This window comes from Zonotrichia albicollis, chromosome 1 (genome assembly GCF_047830755.1).
Source record: "Zonotrichia albicollis isolate bZonAlb1 chromosome 1, bZonAlb1.hap1, whole genome shotgun sequence".
NCBI classification, from domain to species: domain Eukaryota; kingdom Metazoa; phylum Chordata; class Aves; order Passeriformes; family Passerellidae; genus Zonotrichia; species Zonotrichia albicollis.
In genome coordinates, this window is record NC_133819.1 from 32,196,868 (window position 1) to 32,221,544 (window position 24,677).

The 24,677-nt window shown below is 40.6% G+C and overlaps 1 protein-coding gene across 6 annotated transcripts in view; it reads right to left on the reverse strand.

Annotated features, from left to right (window-relative positions):
* Positions 1 to 17,239: 17,239 nt before the first annotated feature.
* Positions 17,240 to 24,677, reverse strand: part of HYCC1 (hyccin PI4KA lipid kinase complex subunit 1) — a 42,760-nt gene continuing 35,322 nt past the window's right edge. For 4 of the 6 annotated variants that reach the window (XM_074537342.1, XM_026799264.2, XM_005480862.4 and 1 more), the window contains one exon: positions 17,240 to 20,574. In XM_074537342.1, the coding sequence (XP_074393443.1) occupies positions 20,018 to 20,574 (557 nt within the window). In that variant the 3' untranslated portion in view covers positions 17,240 to 20,017. Of the gene's footprint in view, positions 20,575 to 21,439; positions 21,735 to 24,677 lie in introns of all 6 variants that reach the window. The other 2 variants (XM_074537367.1, XM_074537357.1) reach the window with 2 other exon arrangements.

Consider the following 24,677-nt stretch of genomic DNA (forward strand, 5'->3'; position numbering starts at 1 on the left):
AGTCTTATCTATAGCAATTGCTTTCTCTGCCCAGTTGGCTCCAAGCCAGAAATATATCCATTTGCACAAATGCTTCTTAACCTTGTTCACACTGGGGTGGGGGGGAAAGGGGGGAGTCATATTTTTTCTTTCTGCTTGTGTGGTTGGTGGATACTTTTGTAGTAAATTCAGTACTTGCCATGTTCACTGTGTAATGCACAAGTGGTTACAGTGCCTTTTCTAAGGTACTCTTTGTTTCACTTTAAGTGCACTGAATAAAACTATTTCTCCATGGCCATTTCATGGGCATCTTACTGTAACATGGGAGTCTTAAGCAAGTATATTTAATCACTTTTCTGATAAGGCTGTGTTCTTCCCTCTCAGTAGGGCATTCTCAGTTGACAGAGAAAGCCTTCAAGACTTGCAGATTAACCAGCACTTCTGAAGGCTGAAGAAAACACTAACATTTCTGACCAGCTACCTGGCGAGTTCCAGTGTCCCTGTCATGAAGAAATAGGTTTATAACTGATAGGGAAGATTGTGCTTACCACAGGAATGCTACTGGTACCCAAACTAGCTTGTCTTCATTCTCAAAAACCTGCAGCTCACACACATACATGTACAGCATCCAGCTCTGGAGTCCTCCATGCGGGAAGGACACACATCTGTTAGAGCAAGTCCAGAGGAGGCACCAAGAAAATTAGAGGGATAGAACACATCTTTTCCAAGGAAAGGTTGAGAGAATTGGGATTGTTCAGCCTAGAGAAGAGAAGGCTTCAGGGTGGCCTAATTGTGGCCTTTCAGCTCCTGAAGGGAGTCTGTAGTGACAGGACAAGGGGTAATAGATTCAAACTGACAGAGGAGGCTTACATTAGATATTAGGAAAAAATTCTTTATTGTGAGGATGGTGAGGCACTGGAACAGTGTGCCCAGAGAAGTTGTGGATGCCCCATCCCTGGAAGTGTTTAAGACCAGGTTGGGTGGGGTTCTGAGCAACCTGGTCTAGTGAAAGGTGTCTGCCCATGGCAGGGGGCTTGGAACAAGATGGGCTTTAAGGTCCCTTCCTACCCAGGTAATTCTATGATTCTATGTACCTGTGTATAGACACTTCTGCATTATATGTATGTAAATGTTTATACATTTACAGAATTGCAGGTTTATCAGAATCAATTGAAAATGAGCCAGCTTGGATATCAATTCCAGCACCATTTCTGAGGATATATGTATAGACATGTATAGCAAACTCAAACTGCAGCTTTGAAGTCCTCAGTGTTTCAGCTACCTAGAAGTACCAATGCAAATATTTGACATTAGAAAATTAGGAGCACTTTGATTGGAGTAATTAGGTTGATATATAGGAGTTCTGTGGTACGGGCAGGAACAGATGGTCCTGATCTTTCTGACTCAAATTTCCACCAAGATTTTTTTTTAATGTTTTCATGCATTTCTGTACAGTTGTGGTGAATGCTGTACCAGAGTCCAGTCCAAGCTCTGAGAAAGACAAAAAGGCTGTGGTTACAAAAATAGTCACAGACCACAGCTCTGTGTTTGCATGCTAGATCATGAACAAGGATTCTGCATTAAGATGTACATAGGACAGTGTGTGGCATCTCTCACTTTCTTCTGTGGCATCTTAACCACATTTCACTTCCATTTTTATTAGATCTCAATGTTAGGGGGAAAAAATGCAAGTTCTAGCTTGTGCAAAATTTTATTTATTTCCAGCTCTAATAAATCCAGCCTTGCAACTTCCAGTCCTCTCAGGTGTCCAAACATCTGTCCCATTCCTCTGCATTAGAACTCGTAGGGTAAACTGCTGGACCAGTAAAGTTCTGTTCTCTCTAAGGTACTGCATCATGCATTTGCAATTTTGTTCTCCCCTTAATGCAGCTGGAGTTTCAGACTATCCCATTTAACTGCATATGTGTCACAAGTCACTGACATCAGAAACACATTTTAGCCTTCATGTCACAAATTAATTGAGTTGCAGAAAGAAGAATAAGGTTATTAAAAGAACAGGTTTTAAGATTCTACTTTCAAATAATAGTGAGTAGCTAAAAAACCCTAAAGCCAGGAGCATGCAAGCTCCTACTGGTCAGTTTTCAGTTGATCAGCTTTTAATAGCTACCTGCAAAAGACTAATTAGTGACTTCAGTGTGCTATCCTACATTTCAAAGTGTCTAATTGCTGTCATGTAGCTGCACACCTAACACTGCTAACTCGACTTCATACCCAGCACTGGTCAGCACTAGCAAACCTCAGCTTCAAGGTTAAGGTAGAGTCAGCATTTTGCCTCCTGTCAGCAATAATCTATAACTTCCATTGCTGGGAACAAGCAAAAAGATATTAAACCAGGAATGGTTTGGTTTTCTCCTACTAACAGTAAATTTAGAGCAGTAACTTCATGACATCAGTGGGTGCAGTCTGTTCAAATCTTCCACCGCGTCATGGGAAATATAGACTATCAATTTTCCATTCCTATTTTGGCAAGCGTAATTTTGTTATTTTAAAAGTTGTTGATATTGGCCACCTCAGTGTTTTCATTATTTCACACATATTTTGGCATTTCAAGAAGTCTCTGCTTCAGTAGATATAGGGGATAGAGTGTGTGTGTGTCCCAAAATTTAGAGTTTCTTTCACCAAGTGCGATATATTACATTTACAAGCTTCATTTACACTTCAACAGAGCATTCATCTGTGTGCTGTCAAAGGCTAGGGGGGGCATTAAATTAGATATTTTAGAGAGATTATGAATTCTAATAAAAGGGCTGTCTACAGTTGGAGTGATCTGTAACAGCAAAGCAAAGGAAGATGGGAGTTAAGAATGAATGAAAAGGCCTGAAAGCAGCAGCAGAACAGAGGGTTAAAAGGATGGATACTTGTTGACACAGAAAACCATGCCCAGCAGAAAAGTTAAGGAATTGCTCTGTTTATGTCAAGGTCAAGGACCTGCATTTGAAAACAGCCACAACACAGATGATCTGTCAGCAAAATCCCAGGATCCTGATCCCAGGAGGATGGTACCAAGGCTGCAGTGTCAGACACCCCTTGCCTTTCCTGTTATCCTGCCTGGAAAACACGTGTTGAAAACAGAGAAAAACAGGCAATGGGCAGCATCCTGGCCTATCATTTGTGCAGAACAAAGTAAACAGGATTCTGAGGTAAAAGGTATCAGCTGATGCCTCCTAAGGGAAATGACAGATCTGTCCAGAAATCACTTTGTTGTCCCTAGTCAAGGCCTTGTAGTGAGGGCATGGCAGCAGCACCCCCATTCCTTTGTGTCAAGCTCCAGGGATCCTGGCCAGGCCACTGGGACTCTCTGAGTGGGGGATCAAGAATATTCGAGTGTCAGAGTGTCAGAGAATTAACTCTACAGCAGAACGAGTGTGAGTGCCTACAATCAACTTGCTTAAAGATTTGCAAATAAATACCTTTCATAAGATCTCACACTGAACTTACAGTAATTCCTGTGTTACAGCAATTTCCCACTGTTACATAAATGAAGTCATGCTTGCTGAGGACCATATCACAATTCCCCAACAGACAGAGGGACAGAGATGCTCATGACTTGCTCTAATTCTTGCATTCCTTCCTGATGTGGCATAGTAACAAATTCTGTGGCAATTTCTCTACAAGTACATAGATTATAATTTCCTCTTAGAGCTTTTCCAGAAGGTTGGTTTGTCCAACACAGATGGATTTTGTACAGCATTTCAATGACATGGAATTTAAGCTTCTTTGTGGGAACCCATGCACTACTGGAGTAAAAAAATCATTGAATCATAGCTGAGTAGTTATTGATAAAAAACAAATTACTCCACAGAAAGCTACATGAAAAACACAGGCTTGGAAAGAAAATGAAGGAGGAAGGCTGAAAAAGTGTGCTGTAACACCTGAAACAATAAAAATGAGGAAATAATGTGTTGGCCTCATACAAGGACAATATGGACTGAGCCAGAGTCATAGTATTACTCAAAGCTGGTAGGACATGTGAATAATGCCTTCCAACACCCCACACTACTCTGGATCTGTAGTGCCAGAAAAAGAGACTGCTAGAAGGACTCAGTTACAACAAGGCTGGGCTGTAGCATGCAGAAAGGGAGATTAGTATTTGTTTTCTTTCACAAGCTTTGATAGGATTCACATATCTATCAACTTCTGTAAACAATGAGATTAGGGCAGCAGACTGCATGGCCCTTTGCAGCTCCCAGTAAAAACCTCATGGAGAAATAAATATCTTTGGCCATAGTAACACTATAGTAACTCACCATAGTAACACTAAAATAAGCTACAATATGTGTGTCCATTTACCTTGTCAGCCAGTTGTCAGTGAGGCTCAAAGTCCTTGTGTTAAGTACTGCAAAAGTCTTTTCCCAGAGAACTAATCAGATGTTACCTGGGAACTGGCTGGTTTTGATCTTAGACGTGTATCATGTTTGTTCTGACTCAATTATATATTTATTGTTGCAAATTTCTTTTGCAGAAAGTAGAAAGTGTACTGGTAGCTCATCAGCCAGTTGGCCCCTGCTGTAACCTTGAGCTGATCCTTCTAAATGTACTGAGAATGTTCCAGCTGCTAATTTAGCAAGGACTGGTGACATGCTCAGGGCTGCATGAAAGAGCTGCTCCCTCACAGCAGCTGGAGGGAAAGAGGACAGGTGCTGTGAGGAACTGATGCTACTTAGAGATCAATGCCTGGCAATGCTAACCTGTAAGTGTGAAATCTTTGAGATACTAAGTTTGTGTCCAAACAATGTGTCCAAATGTTTTATCATTATTGACATCACAGACAGGATTTTCTACCCAAGTAAAATGCCTTAAATCCAGCAGTCTCATAACTATCCTGTCTGGAGTGCTTCTAGATCTATAGAGCCCAAGAGCAGAAATTCTCTCTGTATTTCTTCTCTTACAATCCATCCTAGAAGCTTGCCAAGCTTCTGCCTTCATCCATATTTGGCACTCAAATCAAAACATGAGCTCTGGGGAGGGGGAAAGCCTGGTTGCTAAGAACTGTGTCTGCCACACAATAAACCATGTATTTGAGGGGTGAAAAAAGAGATGTGCAAAAATAAGTTTAAACTCAATTTGCTCCCTCACACAGCTGGACCAGGGTAGGTGACCTGAGGGATAGTCTCAGTTGACTACCATGACCTGCTGGAGGAAGGAGATGACCTGACTGGAAGATGTCCATCCTAGCCTGTGGTGACAACGAAAGCTGCCTCACTGGGGGTACCCAGGACTTCCATGCTCATAGCTAACATCAACTTCTGACTTGTCAGGCAAGACGGGTCACCAGAGCCCAGCACAATGAGTAATCCACTTGCTAGATCATCTTCAAGGATAAAGAGTCTTAATTCGGGCATTATTAAATTACAGAGCTTCAAAATTACACTGCTGAAATTTAATTAGTCTGTGAAAGCAGCCAGGCACTGGCACTGACAGTAATTCAGCCATGCCACAAGCACTCAGTCTCAGTTCTGCTGCAGCTCCATAGTAGGCAGCAAGGCAATAACCAGGAGATTGAAAAGAGAGGTGCATCAGCCACTGCCAAAATGCAATGAGCTCTCATTCAGCTGGTAACAGCTCTTTTGAGGGCATTACATAAGCATTTTCATTAAAATATAAAGCAGTTCATTGGAAAACCCTAAAAAATAAAACAGCTCTTGAACCTGCCTCATAGAAGCACAATGTAAAGAGGCTGGCCAAGGCATCACTTACAAATGAAGCTCAGACTATCAAATCTCCAAGAAGATGAGGCACGTGCTGAAGAAGAGATTTGGTGTGTTACTCTGGCTACAGAGGGACAGGGTGCTCTATCATCTGCTGGTAGGTACATGATAAATGCTGCTTTGGTTTTAATTAACTGCAAGAGAGAAATCTGAGGGGAACTCACTGAAAGGCTGGCACCTCTGACAGTTGTCTTGTAGAGTTTATGTGACAGTGATACAAAACCAGTCACGGGCAGATCTTTGACCATGAGGGCAGAATTCAGCTGCGTGCACAGTCTTTGGAAGCCATCAGGAGTAGGCAGGAGATGGAATAGGATCATAGAATCATAGAACAGTTTGGTTTGGAAGGAACCTTATAGATTTCCTAGTTCCAACCCCTCTGCCATAGGCAGGGATGCCTTCCACTAGACCAGGCTCCTCCAAGTCCCATCCACCCTCGCTGAGATAATTTACTACTATATATTTTATATACAACACATAGACAAACAATGAAAAAGACATATACAAGGGCTTCTGACATGCTTTCCTTGTAGAAGTCCCATTTAAGAACAGAGCATTCTAAAATGCTGGCATTTGTATTTAAGAAGATCTCATGCTCCCTCCCAGCCCTGTATAGATGGCAAGTGTTTCTCTGATTGCAAAGTCATGATTAGGTCTAGGAAGTGAAATACATAACATTAGAAAAATCACAGTGCTGTTCAACAAGCAAATCTGTCTGCCCTGACCAGTCCAGTGAAAAGACACTGAAATTATGGAATAAATGCCTTGACACCTAAACTACAGAATACCTTTAAACAGTGGGATAGGTTCCCTTCCTCTAGAGGCAGGTTTGCACTACTGTCAGAAACTCTGGTTTGTTCTCACTCACCTCAGGGCAGCTGAGTTTCTGTTAACTCAGAGGAAAGGTGAAAAGTCTGATAATCAGTGTTAGAAGACCATCTTATCTGAAAACATGCAGTCCATCCTGCAAGGAGGACAAATTCCATTTACCTCAAGCTGTAATACTTTGCTGTCTGTCTAGGCTGCCAGTGGTATCAGTGCTGTCAGGTCTTTTTTGGCTTTTTGGTGGAGATATTCCATTTTCCTCCTTCACAGGAATCAGAAATGGTAGCTGTTCCCTATGCAGAAGGACTCCTTGTTTCTTACACTGCAAAACACCCTTTGAGAAAAAGGGAGAAGATGGAATGGTATTTTTGTTTCTGCCTGAAAAAGCAGATCCATACCATAACTACACAGACACATGCAGGAAGTGGGATGTTATAAACACTTACATTTTCTACTCAAATGCCAACATTTCTGGGCATGCTGCCCCAAACAGTCTGGTGTTTGAGTAGACACCAGCTCTTGGGTAGATTTCTGCACTTTGGGAAGTAAAAGTGCCTCTCAGAAATGCCATTCATCTTGGCCTTTTGGAGCAGAAAGACCCAGAATGACACCCACTTGCTTCTCTGCTCATAAGAGGGCCAAGGTGAGAGGGAGAAACCCAAGGTTTGGACAAATTAGAGAGGGCTCTTATGCCACAGAGGCACACATGGCAGATACACCTTTCGAGCAGACACCACATGTATGACTGAAAGATGACCCCCAGGGATGCTCCAAAACCAGCACCACAGCACTAAAGACCTGAGACCAAGCAGACCAAGCCACCACAGAAGCTCAGAGCTTGTGTGTTGAACACTCTGGTTCCATGAGGTATCTCAGTGTTGGCCTGGAAAAACAAATTTGAAAGCCATTGACTTTCAAGTAATAATCTGCATACAAGTGGTGGGTCTGGGTTCTTCTAGGAAACTGTGGACATGAAAAAGAAGGTTTAAGGTAGGTGCAATAAAAGCATAGTCTAAGATGAAGGAGGGCATTCTTCTCCCACAGGCATCAACACTGCCACTCTTACTGAATTCAGAAGTCAAGACGTTTGCTGCTAGAATACAGAACATCCACCCTCATTCCAGGCAAGTGGAAATATTTTGAAAGGATGCTTGAGCCTCCCATGAGGAGCTGTGAATAGTGACAGAAGAAAGCAGTACTGTAGCTGATCTACTGAAATCAGATCAATGCTGTGCTCTCCTTTTGGAGCAAGCCTTTCTGACTACAGCTGTCACAAGGAGGAGGTGACATCAAAGGCTCTAGTCTAAGTGGGCAAAGCATTCAATATCCTCTAATCTTCCTTTAATTATTTATCCATGCTTCGGATTCCCCAGTGTAAGTGCATGCAGATATTCAGACAGATGCCCAAGTCCCTGTTTTCCAGACACAGGTGATTAAATGAAGGTTTAAGTAGCGTGCTTTCTCCCATAGGTGAGGGTACTGGATACTTTCTTACCTTCAAACAACTAAATGTTGTAAAGATTCAACTCCCTTTTTCAACACTTTTCTCACTTTTTTTTTTATGTTATTAGGGAAGAAAAATGATTAAACACACTGGCTAATGCATAGTCTAATAAACTGGACTAATAATGGTTTTCCTGCCATCAGAGAAGATGATATTTTTCCATCCCATTTTCTATCCTGAAGCAGAATGGAAGAGATAATCAATCAGTGTTGGAAAGTGCCTCCCTTTCACTGTTGGCCAGACCAGCTTCATTAAGCCACCTTCTCTACCATGCTGAATTGCTCTTCTTACCTCACACACATTGTTAGATTCTGCCTGATCCTCACAGATGAAAAGTGCTTACTCAGGGAAACTTTGAAGAATATTTGGCAATGTATTGTAGTGCATATTACCTTACCATATTGTAGTGCTTATTACCTTTTTAAAATTGTAATTGTAATTTTAAATTTAAAATTGATTATATCATCATCTCCAGTTCCAGGGGCTGCAGGTTACAGCTTTGGGCTCTACTGTACCCAACACTCAGCCTCTGAGGTTTAAGGCTTTGTCTTCATTCCCACAGTAATTTTTAGTATCTGTATCTACACAGGCCAATCCTCAAGCCTGAAAATCCATCAGGACAGGAGAGACAGAGGATCAGTTTCTATAGGACACTAATTTGAAAACCATGCTTGGTTTCTAAGCAGTGTTTTAGAGCAGGCACAAGTAAACTATCAAATGGACAATAAACTTTTGAGAAAAACAGTCCTTTAGACAACTCTCTGTTTTTTAGTGGACAACCAAAGCTGTCATAGATTAAAAGTAGTCAATTTCCAGATACCCAGGAACCTTAAATCAGTTTTGGGCAGCTTTGCTTAGTTTCAAGGAGTCTACAGAAAAATTGCTCTTGGCAATAGCACCCTTCTCAGTAATTCTGTGCCCAGTCCTAGGAGATCCTTCTGCCACTTCATCTATTTTATTTTGGTTTTTGGTCCAAAGAAGGGCAGTGAACCTGGTAAGAGGTCTAGGACACAAATCTCACAAGGAGCAGCTGAGGGAGATGGGGGTTTTTACCCTGGAGAAAATGAAGCTCAGAGGGGACCTTATTGCCCTCCAGAGTGAAGGTGGGGGCCAGTCTCTTCTCTCAGGTGACAAGTGACAGGACAAGAGGAAATGGCCTCAGGCTGTGTCAGGGGAGATGTGGATAGGGTATTAGAAAAAAATCCTTTCCTGAGAGGGCTGTCAAGCATTGGAACAGGCTGCACAGGGAAGTGGTGGAGTCACCATCCCTGGAGATACTTAAAAGATATATAGATGTGGCACCTGGGAATGTGGTTTGGTGGTGGGCTTGGCAGTGTTAGGTTAGGGTTTGGATTCAATGATCTGATTCTTTCCAATCTCAATGATTCTTTGATTTTTTTACATCTATTCACCATTCAAAAATCAGACTAATACGATGTACCATGCATGTGTTAGATTCTGGTTGGATATGCAGCCTAATTTTAATTCCTACAATTTGAATGAAGATTAATTTTATGTAACACTGAAAGCAGTCATCTCTCTGTAAGGCATTTAGCACAGGGGTACAGCAGCTCCAGCTCCTCCAGTGCAGTGATCAATAGCAGTGACACGTTACTCTTATGCCACAGCAAGTGACATATGGCCATGTAGCTGCACATTATAATTAACCACTGATTAACAACAGAAAGAGGATTGACTGTTACATTCAATTAACTTGCCTTCCTTTCAGCTGACAAGCAGTGGAGTGCTGAACATTTAATATACTTTTTGCAAATTTCCTTCTCTGCAAGTATTATAATTGCAGTAATTAGCACAGATCGCGTATGACAGCAAAACTCTCATTTCATCTATACAATGCAGTAGCTTAGAAAAAGTTAGGTTTTATCTGTTTTATTAATTAACTAACCAGTATTTCTCTTCTACCACAAACTCTCATAGAATTCCATGTAGTTTTGCAGATAATTCAGTCAACTTCTAAATAACTCTACAGAAAATTTTCCCAAGAGATATGATCGGGGTTGTCATCAGTTGATGACAGTCACATGCACATCTACAAAGAGATACATCTGTGTATCTGTGTGAAAAATGATCCAGGTGTCTCACATTTGCTGTTAAATGAGTTGGTATTTTCTTTCATGCTGTTTCCTTTCCTTTGGACTGTATATTAGTCCATAGGGAAAAGCTGCCAAGGCACCCTGAACCTCCTTTTTTACTTTCTTCTGTTTTCCATATGGTGGCCTGCTCATATTCCCTAATAGGGTCTTGATGTTTTATTTGACTTGACATTTTGATTTGCCTGTCAGAATGGGGTAGAGGTTAGAAGAAATGACTGGCAAGACTGAGAGGAGTTTATGCTGGCTAATAACCTGCCCACTGAGCAGATATTGAGAAATTTGAGCAAAAGTTGTCAAGCCAGATCACACTTCTGACAAAAGGACCCACAAAGTGCCTTCAGGACTGTAACCCTGCTGAGCTTCATGTCATCCATTCAGGCAAGGAAAGGTACAAAACAAAAGGTTAATGCCAGTGCTTTGTATAGCACAGTCCCACAATCCTCAAGGAAATGTTATCAGCTGGGATAACTGAGAGCAGATCAGGCACTGACCTTGTGAGTCACTGGGTTGTTCCTGCTGGCATTACAAGTCCCCTCTGTTCAGAGGGTACCACACAAGGGCAGCTGTGGGGTCACCAGGGAATGGTGCTCAGCTCAGGCTGTGCCTGCACAGGGTGCCCAATGGTCTGACCAGGGAACGATGCCCAGCTCAGGCTGGGCGCTGCCCCGGGTGCCCAAACTCCCGCAGGCATTCCCAGCAGGAGGAGCAGCGTGAGTGACACCAACCACAGAAGACCTTTGCCTTTAGATGTGCATCACTCTGTCCTTGTACTGACTGGCCATGGGGTGGCAATGTCAATCTTCTAGAAAATACTTTCTTGCACTTGCTTCCTGCTCCTCCCCCTTTGTTTTTTGCCTTGTTCTCTTTTTATAGTGAAGGAAGCTGTACTTAAATTTTCATTTCCTTGCAAAAGCTGAATAGCTTCTAGCAATAGTTCACCACAAAGACTTTCTGATCCCACTAGGCTGGGCATTCTCTTCTGCTCCTTCTTCATTCAGTTTCTTGCAGGTGCTCAAGCATATTCCTTAAATTAATTTTATGTAAAATGCCAACTTTCCACAAAATTACCCTCTCATTCTTAAAGTGGCAAATGCCAGAGACTCTATCCTTTGGCTAAATATTCTTTGAGAATTTCATTTTATGTTTTCCAAAAGGTACCAGCATTTCTTGACAGCAAAGCATGGCAAGAAAATCAGCAGCACTTAAACTTATGTAGAAGAGTGCAGCCACCACTGCTGCCCACACGTGTCCCATGGTAGGTTGTTTCAGGAGTAAATTCCCTGTATTTGTTGCTGTGGTAGTTCAGCACTTTGCTCCCTCTCCAAGAAGGAAGCAGAGGCAGGGAAGGGGCAGAATGCCATGGCACAAGTTCTGCCTCATGGGAAGATGCCTGCCCTTGCAGTCAGCTGGGAGCCAGGGGAGAAGAGATTTCTTCCAAGAGCTCTCAGCTTTATGTGAGTCTCATTTTGTGCAGTTTCTTCATTCATACAAAAGTGCCCCCAGAAACAGACAGAGAGGAAGTGACATTTTGAGCTGCTCTTAAGACTTCTGGTTTTGCCTCCCATTCACCTCTTTTCCCACAGCTCAGTACAAAGTGTGCTTTGTATGACACGTTCCTCCTTTCAAGCATGAAACAGAACTGTCCCTCAGCCCCTGTGCTGTACACTGCCTACTCTTGTTGGAGTAGGAAGGAATAATTACAGGGATTATGAACATGGTACTGAATGTCAAGGCATGTTAAAACTGTTCTGTATCTCAGGAGCAAATCAAGATTCGTCCAAGGGGCTGCTTTTCTGCCTGAAATTGAATTACAGCATCGAGTACCTTATAAGTAGATCTACCTAGTAACTAATTTTGTTGGTGTATTTAAGTTACTCATCTCACCATTACCAGAGTGCATCAGAACTCTTTGTGCTCCCCAACATCACAATTTCTCATCTAGTATGATTCCTCAGGTACAGGAACACCCTGTCACTCATGGGAATGGGGCACACATGTTGTGCTGCAATCTGTATCACACGTGCCAGGCTTTATGAAAAAGGCGGCTCATACAGCCTGGATCTTGGAGAAATCCATTGCTCAGCAATTCCTTATTCGTCCATAAGCACATTTTATTTTGTGCAATGATGCCAAAGCAGAGACCTAGCAGGAATTGTTCAGTGTTTTTGTAGCATGGTTTCCTATGCTGGTAGCAGGAAAAAGCAACTTCTCACAGATAACCAAGGAAGCTTAAAGATATGAATTTGATACGCTATGCAAGACAGTCAAGGAACTCTTTCCCAACTGAAAGAATTTAGAATGAAGATTTGTCAGAGGACTCAGCTTGAGCTGAACATGTATCATCCACTTACAAGGAAGCTTTAACAGCCTTGCTGCTATTCCACCTTAAAATTCAAAAGCTGGTAAAGGTATTGCATACTTCTAAGTGAGATCATAAAGCAATAGCTTTATGAGAAATGAGAATGAAATAAAGAAATGAGAATGACAGAGATTTGTGCTCTATTTCTTTCCTCCTTCGCTACTTTAGACATTTGAAAATGGTTGAAAATGCAACTGCTTCATGATTAGTCATATAATCTGAACAGATGCAGTTTGAATCTTAAATCCCAGCATCTGTCCACATTATTTCAAGCTGATCTTTACAGCGTGGCCAGAGAACCACCAAAGCAGATCTATTCTTCCTAGACATCTGCCTGCTTGTGAGGCCTTCAGCAAAGGGGACAGCTGCTGACATTCAGAGCTCTGCTGAAGCCACTGATCCTGTGCTAAAGCTTCTTTGGGCTTAATTCAGCAAGAAAGGGAATGTAGGGATTCAATTCAGTCAGAATCAGAAGGAAAGCAGCAATGCTAAGCCAGTTGTTCAGGGTGAAAAGGGAGGAAGACATGGGATAAACACCTTGTGGGTGTCAGAAAGGATTTTCCTAGCCCAGGATGTCCTGAATCGGTTTGACAGTGCCTGTATCTTTCTCAAGTCAGTACAGGGAGAGATGAAATCAGTAGTTTTGCTAAAGAGCAGTTGGATTGGTATTTTCTAATGGCTGAAATGAGGAATATAAATCCCAATGAACTGACAAGTAAATGAGTAAACTAAATGTTACCTTGTGAAAGCAGTTCTACTGATTTATTGTAACACATTTCTTACACACCAGCATTAGAGGGGCAAGACAGTCTGCTCAAAGATGACATTTGGTATGACAGTTGGTTCACAAAATGTTATCATATATGATACTATCCTGATTCCCTCCCAATTATTAATGAAGTCTGAAATGCAGGTTGTTAACAATAATGAAAACACAATGCATTTTACCAACTAAACAAGCAAAAGGAAAAAAAAGGAGTATGGTGATTTTTTAAAAAAGAAAACATCTTTAAGGAGTAACTTCAAGAGCCTTTACAATTTATACTCAAATCAATTTACTGCTGGCAGATAAAACCACAAGGAAAATACTCGAGTGACAATACAACCTTTCACTGCCTAGCTACATCTGCTTTAGGTGGTATCCTAGGTCATTGACACCAGTGCTGGTCCAAGGTTTTGCCACCTCCAGCAGTCTCCATGGCAGTACTACAATCTCCACACCTTGATAGCTGAAGAGGAAAACAATATGTGTAAAATACACACACACACACATTTTACATGTAATTTTTAAATTAGTGATTCACTGGAATCAAAGATGATGTACAAGAGATTGTAGTGACATGACAAGGGGTAATGGATTCAAACTGAGAGTAAGTTTACATTAGGAAAAAATTCTTTACTGTGAGAGTGGTGAGGAACTGGAACAGGTTGCCCCAAGAAGCTGTAGATGCCTCATCCCTGGAAGTGTTCAAGGCCAGGTTAGATGGAGCTCTGAGCAACCTGGTCTAGCGAGTGGCATCCCTGGCCATGGCAAGGGAACTGAAACCAGATGATCTTTAAGGTTCTTTCCAACCCAAACCACTTTGTGATTCCATTATTTCATACATGAATAAAGTGTTTTTGCAGAGAAAGCACTGAACATTCATTATTCTGGTTGACAATTTATATTGCAGAAGTGCCATCCACACCAAGAACTCCTTACACCAATAAGTGACACACCTTCATTTGCTTTGTTGTGTGCTGTGGAGGCAGAAGCTGACATTTCTTATCCCCTCTGAAATGTGCCCTCTCACAGCACAAAGCCTACCCTCAGACTCCAGACCAAGCAAGTCTGTGTGGGGGACTGCCAGGATTAGTCAGCACTAGTGATGAGAACAACAAGCAGGCAGCTTGTCAGAAGTGCTGTGTGACTCAGAGCGACTCCCAGAGTCCTTCCGCACCGTTACATTTCTGCATTGTCCCTGCACATGCAGAGTAACAGATGACTCAACACCACCTTATTTTGGGAATCAAGCTAACCAAGCGAGCACTCTGTGATGTGAGGGCTTGTTTCACAAAGGCTGCTGGAGTTTCATAGTGACATTCTTCCCACTACCTGGAATTAGCAGGTGTATTTATTACCTGGCAGCTGTGGGCTGGGAGAAAACCCCCATACTGAAGTCATCTTTCATACAGAGCCTGATTAACATAAAACATGAAAAACAACTATTACAAGCTCAGTGCAGGCAACCAGCTGCGAAGTCTGTAGGAGCAAATGTAATTTCTGTAACTTGTTACTAATTGCCTGTAATACCTTCATAAACCCCTTTCCCTGTGAATTGTCCAGCAGGCTCTCAGCTATGTTCTCATCATTCAAATACAGGCTGTATTTTGGAGTACCACATTTTGGGAAGAGAAAAGGTGTTGAATTTCATGTTGTTTTTCACTAATCAACAGCTATTCGACCCTGAAACGACGTAAGAGCCGGTTTTAAGCACTGCCTTTCACTCACTGTAACTGAAGTTGCAAATCCTACACACTCACAGGACAATCACAGCACCAAGTCTAATTTGTGCCTTTTGCAAAGGAAAACTTTCACCTACTCCAGTGCTTGAAATCCGATTTCCCTTCTCACCCATTTAAAGGATGGGAAATGGAGTTTTGTCCTTTCAAAAGACACTGTTAAACACTGATATCCGAAAAATAGGAAACCATGCAATGAGATCTCCCACTGCTGCCCTCCACTACAGCTCTTTCCTTCATCCAGGTTTCTCTGCAGCATTGCACTAGAGATTACATTTGTAAGGGCAAAGGAAAAAAAACCTGAACTAAATGTAGGATCACAACCCTGGAGCTACAGAACAGAGCTTGCCTTGCACAGGAATCTCTCTGCAGATGGCCATGGGAGACCATCCTAGAGAAAGAGGCCCGGGAGAGCTGGAGGATTTTCAAGAACCATCTCTTGCAGGTTAATGAATGGTCTATGGCTACACAGAGAAAAGCAAGCAGCGGTGGCAGAAGGCATGGAAGCATGAAGCAGGAGCTCCTGACTGGACATGAAAAAGCAGCATACAAGAGGTGGAAGCAAGAGCAGGCAACCTGGGGAGATGCACCATCCAAGCATGCACAGGTGGGGTCAGGAAAGACAAAGCCCAAATGAAGTGGAATATGGAAGGTGGAAGGCAAGGGAAAAAAACGATTTAGCAGAGAGATCATCAGCAACAGAAGGACTAGGAGGAAAAAAAGCACTGCAGCTGAGAGGGGCAGAGGAGCTGCTGACAGAAAATGCCAAGGTACTGACTGCCACCTTTGCTTCTGCTGTTACCAGCAAGAACAGTCCCCAGAGCTACCCTGGGCACGATGCAGATAATGTTGTGTATCAAAGCACTGTTAATATTCACACCACCAAAAGCACCAATCTGCCCAGGTAACGTTGCTTCACTGACAGGATCACCATCTGCTTCTGCCAATTTGCAACTCATCTGCCTGGACTCGCCCTTCACCCATCAGCGTTTCTCAGCCATGGTGTCCCTCCTGACAGGGCTGCATTTGCAGACCCTGTGTTGTATAAAATAGGTATTCAGCATATTTTAAGTAATGCAGTCAACCTTACTAAGACTTCTGGATGTGTAGAATGAAAACTGATCAAATATGTAGCTATGTAATGTGTATTTCAACAAAGTCTGTAAAGAGGCAAAATCTTCTGCTGTACAAAGTATTTACAAAAGCATACAACTTCAAAAAAAAATTTATTTTACTGCCAAAATTATTAAACACTAAAAAGACAATCTTGTAGCCTATACATTAGGAATGTAAGTTTTCATGTACAATCAAGAGAACACTTCACTGCAAAAAAGGTGAAAAACTGTGTTTCTAAAACAGTGTCACATAATGAGCTGAGGAAAATGAATGGAAGTGTGGCATTTGCTTAAATTCAGGTTCTCATGTGAAAGACATACATCCAAAGACTGATGCAGACGTTCCACAGACTTCAGGGAATATCAAATGTGCACATCTAGTCTTAGAAGTAGAATTATACAAATACAAAAGGCAATATATTATACATCTATATACAGCACAGTAAGTCTCAAAGACCAACAAAAGGTACTGGACAATTACATTAGAAATTTCTAGAATTTCTCATAGGAAACCTCCTTAGAGAGAAATGTGGCTAAAATAGCTCTATTTCTGTACCTTTCAAATTTGTTAGGTAATCAAGGCAATTCAAGACATTTAAATCCATTCAAAAAAGTCACTGCAGCGCTACAGCAAGTGGTTAGAGGCCATACACTTCTTGCACAAATGGTACATATTCTCACAACAAAAATAATTCTTCTCAGCTTCAATGAGTTCTGCAAGTGTTGCTGTTCAAAGCCATCCTTGGAAACAGTGGCCTCTGATTTGGAACAGTAAGGTCAGTTATAAACGTCAGCAGTGAAACAACTTCTCTTTTACAATGTGAGATGATTCACTCCTACATAACATTTTCCCTGCAGAATGGTGCAGCTGTGCATGTTTGGAAGGTATTCATCAGAACTACCCACTCTTGGGCAGACTGTAATATGTGGTGTCTTAATGGGTTTCCTTTACACTGTTAGAAGACATCTACTTTAACAAAGATTTTCCATCCGACAGTCTGAAGTGATTGGATAATGCTCAAACCCCCAGAGTTTGACAATTTTAGAAATATCTGCTTCCTGCCCTACTTCCCTCATCACTCTTCCCACCCTCTCCTAATCCTGCACCATGGATATTTGGTCAACAAATAATTCTGCCTCACTCTCCCTTGTGCTTTTTTTTTTTTTAACCTTTCAATTTTTAAGAAAATAAAGAAGCACAACTCAAAGTTTTGGTACTCAGGAAAGAAATTCTTTAGATTCAATCAGTATGAAGGTGAGATGTCAGCTCACAAAAACACACTCCTCACTGGGTGACTCCAGAGACCAATACAAACATGAAGCCACATATCTATAGACAGAACAGTCTTTAGTACCAGAACCTTTCCTTTTATCATTTTCTCAAAAAAGTATGAAGATTTATGTTACTTCAGTTGTACCAATAAGAGCCTAGGTCTTGGGTTCAAGCCAGACCAGCTGGATAAAATAAAAGGACAAACAAACTTCATTTCAACACCATTTGGCTTGTAGCCAAGAGTACTGGAAACATTTGGTTACATATCTACATTTTATGGCATTTTAGATACTAATTTGAAATCCTAATTATTTAGAGCTAAATCTTCCCAGTACAATAAATATTTTTTATATCAACACCCAGCTTGAAAGAGTGTCTACCATGGAGGTAACAATTATTAATTAAATGAAACAAAGCAAAACCAGCAGAATTCTCAAAAATTCTAGCCCCTCAACACTACCTCGCAACTAATACCATAACAACAAATATTTGTCTACTGCAATTTTATCTATTCTAGTTTTATGTCAATTTAAATTACTGCACTACTGTGTTCTTTAGATCCTACACTGCAAAAGTGGATTAGGCAACTGCTGTTAAGTTTTGCAGGTTATTTCTCTGCAACATGTAGATCAAATTTCAAGGGAAGGAAGAGCTCTACATTCACTGTGTGTAGAGACAACCAATGCCAACTATCAGTGCTAAACATCCTGCTGCTGCTGGTGGTTATGCATGTCCAGCAGCCACATGCATTAGTCAATGTGTAACAAATGTCCTAATATGTATTGCAGAAAAGCCTATAAAAAAGAGGCTAAATTTTCTGCTGTAGAAAGTATTTACAAAAGCAACCTCAAAGAACCAGTTTTTCTCACTGGTCAGTATTAAAAAATAAACAGGGCAAATTTGTAGTTGATCCATTATGAATATAAGTCTTCATGTAAAATGAGGAAAACACTTCACTGTAAAAAGGTCAAGTACTGCATTACTAGAATAGAATGGTGTCACAAAACAAAATGAAGAATGAGAAATTGTGGCATACTCCTTTAAATTCAGGCTCTTGGGTAAATATGAACACCTACAGACTGATGGGGCTATTCTGCATACTTTGGTGCATTCTCAGGAATGTACAAATCCAGTCTGTTGTCTTATTAGTACAATTATAAAACTTACTCTTTTCATTAATTAATAAACTTATTAATTGCAATAAACCTGAGTAACATTAGCTGTTTAAAAGTTACTTGTGCTTCAGTTTAAGTCAAAAGTATCTATACTTATCTCCAAGCAAATGGGAAAGTCTACCAGAATTTTAGTGTTTGTTTTTTCACAATGGTCTTGACAATAATGGATTAACAGCTGCAGAAATCTGGACAGTTGGGAGCAACTATGCCTTAGATCTTCATCCTACTTCTCCACTCATGAAATAAATTGTCTGTTCATCAGCTAATAACTGCTACTGGAGTGGCTTTGTCAGCAACTGCTTCTTCAGATTTCTGCATAAGAAGTTTTACTATCCATTTTTAATTAAAATCTTAACATTATAAAAGTTGTTGTCAAACTCACTGAAGGCTAAAGGTTAGGTAAAACCTTGAATAGGTTGCTGGTTTAGAATTTGGAACTAGAAAAATAATAGCTATTAAAAACCTTAGGAATTACAGTGCTACTGATATTTACATTATAGTTCCCATTTGTGCTTGCAAGTTACTGAAAGTACACATCCTTTGGTAGTATTCTCTTATTCTCAAGCATGAGATTCCTGTTAAGCACATTCACACTCCTGATTTGCTTGCATCAGTGCAAAGGGCTCATATTTCTACATAACACTGGTACACAAGCACATCTCTTCCCCACACACAATAAAAATACTGATGATGGCTTTTCAGTGAGTAGTTTAGGAACTGATATTTAAGAAACCTAAAGAAAGAGTCTGTCACATAATTTTTAAGAGTGACTATTACAGCAATTGATAACAATTCCCAGCCACAAGCTCTGCTACTGTATTACTTTAGGCCCAGTTTCAAGACATACAGATAAACCAAAATGCATCTAAAATTGGACTTATACAGGCATAAAGAAGTATGAACATTGCTACATGTACTACACTACCAATACAAAAGCCACCAGAACACCAAACAATGAAGTGATGCTTCTAGTTTATATTTACATGCAAGCACAGCTCACATGTAAGAAAATGTCTGTTCTTACAATGCTCTTCCAAAATTGCATGACAATACTGCAAGACTCCTTCTAAAAAAGCCCTAAGTACTTGTAGTTTTGCCTATGCCAAGTGGAAGACAAAAAGCAGAATCTGGGAGAGACACTCTATTTGTTCCCACATTGTACATCTGTAAGAATCCACACACCTTGGCAAGTGACACCCAACCAATTAACACTTGTTCAGCTGGTGAAGGTATAAACTTTCCATGAAGCTGTAAAGATATCAGAAGCTGACTCAAAATAATTATAACTGTTTTCTATTCACTATTACTGTCAAACATGAGCCAAGTAAGAATTTACTTGGATTTGAGACTTAAGGAAGTAATGTATGGCATATTAAGAGCTTAATGTACCAATATCAGGATAAAGTCTCAGTAATTTCTCTTTTATACTGGCCAATTTAATGTCAATCTGTTGACAAAGTTATGCTAATACTGGGAGGTCGCTGCTGATTAGGTTGTTTGCTTAAAATAGGAAGATCTGTTCTTTCTGTCCCATATATCAGTTTTTCCTCCTGAAGACTGCAAGCTGAATACCTGTTTGCCTCTGTACCAGAGACACCACCACGATTATTTGGAACTGGGACACCACTGACCTGTTCAAAGGATTTACTAAACACAGTGGTGGTCGTTCTGGCCAGGCTATGGCTGCCAGGCTTAGGCAGGGACTGACTAGTTGTCAGTGTCAGTCTCTTCAGAGAGACAAGCTCTAGATTCTCACTCATGGCTCTCTGAGTTTGTTTCCGTGACAAATGCTCTCGGCAGGTTTCCCCTTCTTTTTCTTTTCCTCCAGATTTGCTTCCTCCAGACCTTCGTAGGCTCTTCCCTAAGAGGCTCTTGCTGCTCATGGTGCTGCTGTTAGATAGGGCAGACTGACTTGTTCCAGAAGTAGCCCTAGAGTAAAACCCTTCATCGGTTTCAGATACTTCTATCAGTTCTTCTTCAATTGCTAAGTCAGAATTATCTGCATGATAGAAACAGAAATAAAAAATTAGCAATTGACTGTCTCACATTCATTGATTCTACATATTGTTTAATTTTGATATTTATAAGCATGAAGCCATAAAGCTGTAGAACAGAGAAGACAATGCTTACCTATTCCATGACATTTTGGAATTGAGGTTCATTAGGACATAGAGTTACAGCAAGTAATGTCACATTACATCAAAAGGCATGCCCCCAATCTCATTTTGTTGTGATTTTGAAGGAAAAAAAAATGCAGTCTTGTTAATTCATGCAAGAAATTAGAAACTTAGAGATTAGAAAGTACCATACAGAACAAAACAGAAGTGTAAATCTTATTTTGAGCAAGTGATCCACTACAGGATTTGGCAAAGCTTGTCAATTACAGAGGTATGTGATCAATGCCCCAGGACACCCTATGGCACCTGCATGTTTAGCAACCCAAGAATGCTTTAGGACTGAAAGGTCACTTTCTGCATCACAGGTCTGGTGGTAAGAGTTGGAAACTCAAGCACAACATGAGGTATGCGATATACCATGAAAGGCAGAATTTGGGAAGTCTGAGTTCCAGAGCAAGATACTTTTAATATCCATTTTGATGGATTTTTCATACCATTGATCACTGGATTTTGTAAACTCTCATAAATATGCTTAATGAACTCAAAAGTATGTTGAGTCTTGGTGTATTTTCTCCAGATTAACTAGTAGATCTCCAGATCTACTTGTAAGTATGTCCTCATTGTATGTGGGCACAGACAAAGCTGTGTGCAATACATGCAACTGTGTTATTACACATGCAAATATATTAACTGCATACTTTAATTCTTGAAACATGCAGCAGTGACCCTTTCAATCAACAGAGGTACCTTACAGTGCAGCTACAAGTGCTCTGCTAAAACTGCACTCTGCCAGATGAGTTTATTCCATCCTCCATCATTTTTCTTACAGATTTTTGCCTCCTGATTTCTGGCAGGCCTTTGCTGTCAGTTTTAGGTTCTGTAGCTGTTTCCTGTACACCCTGTAAATGCTGAACATCATTCTCTGCTAGAGCTCTGCTCTTTTCCCCATTCCCGGTCCTCTCTCCAGCCACACTTGTGACACTAATCTCAGGTATGATAAAGTTGCCCAATTCAGTAGCATCACTACCATTCTCTGGTTGTTCTAGAATTAAAGATGGATAAAAAAAAAGAAAAAAAAAAAAACAAACAAAAAATGTCTGAAACAAAACATGAAACAAAAGCCAATAGATACAGATGACTTAAGCATTATAAATTAAAGCAGATGTACACATATTAACCTCTTGTTAATTAGCAACATTAGCAGGTATGGAATTTTGCTTTATTTCTAAAATGGCAGTCTTCAATCTTCCAGTAATTGGCCTGAGTCACATACTGGAAAGGCCCATGCTTGATCTTTCAAAACTGAAATTTCTGAGGATCATGAAACACATTATCAGAAACAAAAGAACAGTTCACAATTCCCTTTTACGACTGTATTCTCTATATCACCATGCTACAGTCCAAATTACTTTTACAATGAAATGGCTTATCAACTTCACATATTATCACTCAAGACTAGAAAATCTTCACATACAATGTCATGATGCTGCACCTTGGTCAGCCTGAAAGTTAAGAGTGAAACAACAAATTCAACTCAAGCACACTTTGATATCCATTTTCTTCCTTCATTTCAAAAAACTGTTTTCAACTGGAAAGGTATTTCTGGATACCCCAGAAAAACTAGTGGAGAAGAGCACTGTGGCACAGAAACTTGACAAGACTAAAAATGCACTAGAAGCACAGCTCAGAATAAATCTCAAGTGAGTCCCTATTTTATTTGTAATGCAGCTCTTCCATTACAAATTCCATTACAAACACAGAGGATTAAGCAAGGACCACCCAGACCATACTGCCAGTCTGCTGCTGCACATGACAGAGCTGGCAGCACTCTGAACTGACAGTATGAAGTCCAAAGCCAGAGGAATTTACAATGAGATGATTTCTCACAGTGGCAGCTCTAACACTCTTTAATTCAAGGGGATCCCCTCTTTCTCCTGTCCCCTCCATGAAGACTCTCATGCAGGCACAGTGCACTTCTAGGTCAGGTGGCTCCAGCACTGAGCTTTTCTCTACCATTTGTGCTGTCTGCACTGATCACAGCTGAGCCAGAAGGTTATTCTGGCAGGGATGGACATCAGTGTCTCCTGGTGTAAGAGCTATCCCTTATTTTACCTGAAAATTCTAATCATCCTAAGTCTTTCTAACTAATCAATGACCAAACAAAGTATCTATTTACAAGCTGCACCACCCAAAGGAAATGGCATTAATAACTGATGCTATTCCTCACTGAATTCCTGATATTTGGACAAAACTCAGAACCATTAACTTATAACAGCACTTTCTGCAAAAGTCTTCTACTTCCAGCAGCAAAAGTGGCAAAAAGCTCCATGAGCTGCAATAGTAATAACAATAAATACACAATTGTGATAATGAAAGCACCACCAAGTATAGCCCTTTTTTTGCCTAAAAACACAGAAACAGAAAGAAGACCAATGCTCTGACTGGCCTCAGTGCTCTAATTTCACTGGAGTGAGGAACATGTGCCTCTCCAATGGCAATCTCTGAAACTCCCTCCTGCTGCCCCAGAGAGAGAAAAGGACAGAACAGAGCTTAACTGTCAGAAAGCACTAATTATCCAACTCCAAAGAAAGAAGACTCAAAGTACACAGCAGAAATCAGAAAAACAGGGGAAGATTTTTTTTGGGGTAAAAGATTCTCTACAAAAGCATTACCCAATTATGGTTATTTGGTGGTGAGCACTTCTAAATGTAACATCCAGCTGTGATATCAGCACTTCACCCACAGCTGAGTAACCATTACTACAATGAACTGAGGGAAAAAAAATCCAAAAAAGTTAAGAGCTTTACTCATTATAATTATGCCTAAAGGAAATATACCTTTCTCTGAATTTAACTGACTACAGAAGGAAACTAATGCAAAAAAGGGGATACAGGGTATCTCAATTCCCATTAGCACTGCCTACCATAGCAGCTACAGGCTTGGGGCAGGGATAAGAGTACACAATCCACACCCTCCATAGCAGCACACCCTCCTTATTTTACAGCTTTTAAGGACACCCAAACCTTCAGCTTCATGGTGCTTGGTGGTGAAGATAATACTGCTTTCAAGCTGGACAGCTCTGGGGGTCTAGCCTTTGAGAGAGAGCTATTAATGCCCAGTGCACCAGGTAATGTAACAAAAGAGAAAACCAAGGACACTGCTGAGCAGTGTAGAACTGATGAAAATGAATAATTACATCAGTTTGATTGTTAACATAGATATACCCACAGCAGTTGAAGGAAAATGTATTTGGTGTCACATTTCTGAATGCTTTGAGTAGTACAACCAACTCTGATAAATGCATTTCATGTTTAGTAATTGCTAAAACTTAATTCAAAATTATAATCTACCTCATTACAGTTGCCTAGATAATTTACCTCAGACTGCACAGGCAAACTGACCATTCAAAATGCAATTCAATTTTAACCCCCACAAGCTCAAGCTGCATGTCCTGCACAACTGTTTTAGCATATTTAATTAGTCATAAAAGGACCAGACTTATACCCTCAGATTAGCATTAACTTCAGATTCTTGTAAGTTACAATTATTTCAGGAATTAATACTGTTAAAAGAGTAAGAAAATTCAAAGACTAGTACTTCTAAACCTTGTGTACTACATAAAAGGCAATTTTTGCAGCAAAGAAAAAAGTAACTTTCTGTCCCTCCTTGCTAGTTGATGTCTTTTTTCTTGTGTTGTGTGTCTTACCAACATCTGGTCAGCTCTTCTCAGTCTGTTACATCAAAGTATTTCTGATTACACACACCTCTACATACATGAGCTAATGCTCCCCTCCAGGTGTGATAATATGCAGGCAATCTAATCCAACAGCACTAAATAATTTATTGCTAAGTAGTAGCTAGTATCAGCTCACTCAATAAACAATACCAATTTGTGATTAGATGGATCTGTTTTGCAAACCAACCTCATGTTTAGAACCTCTAAAGTACCTATCTGTGAAGTCCATATTCACAGATTACTAATTGA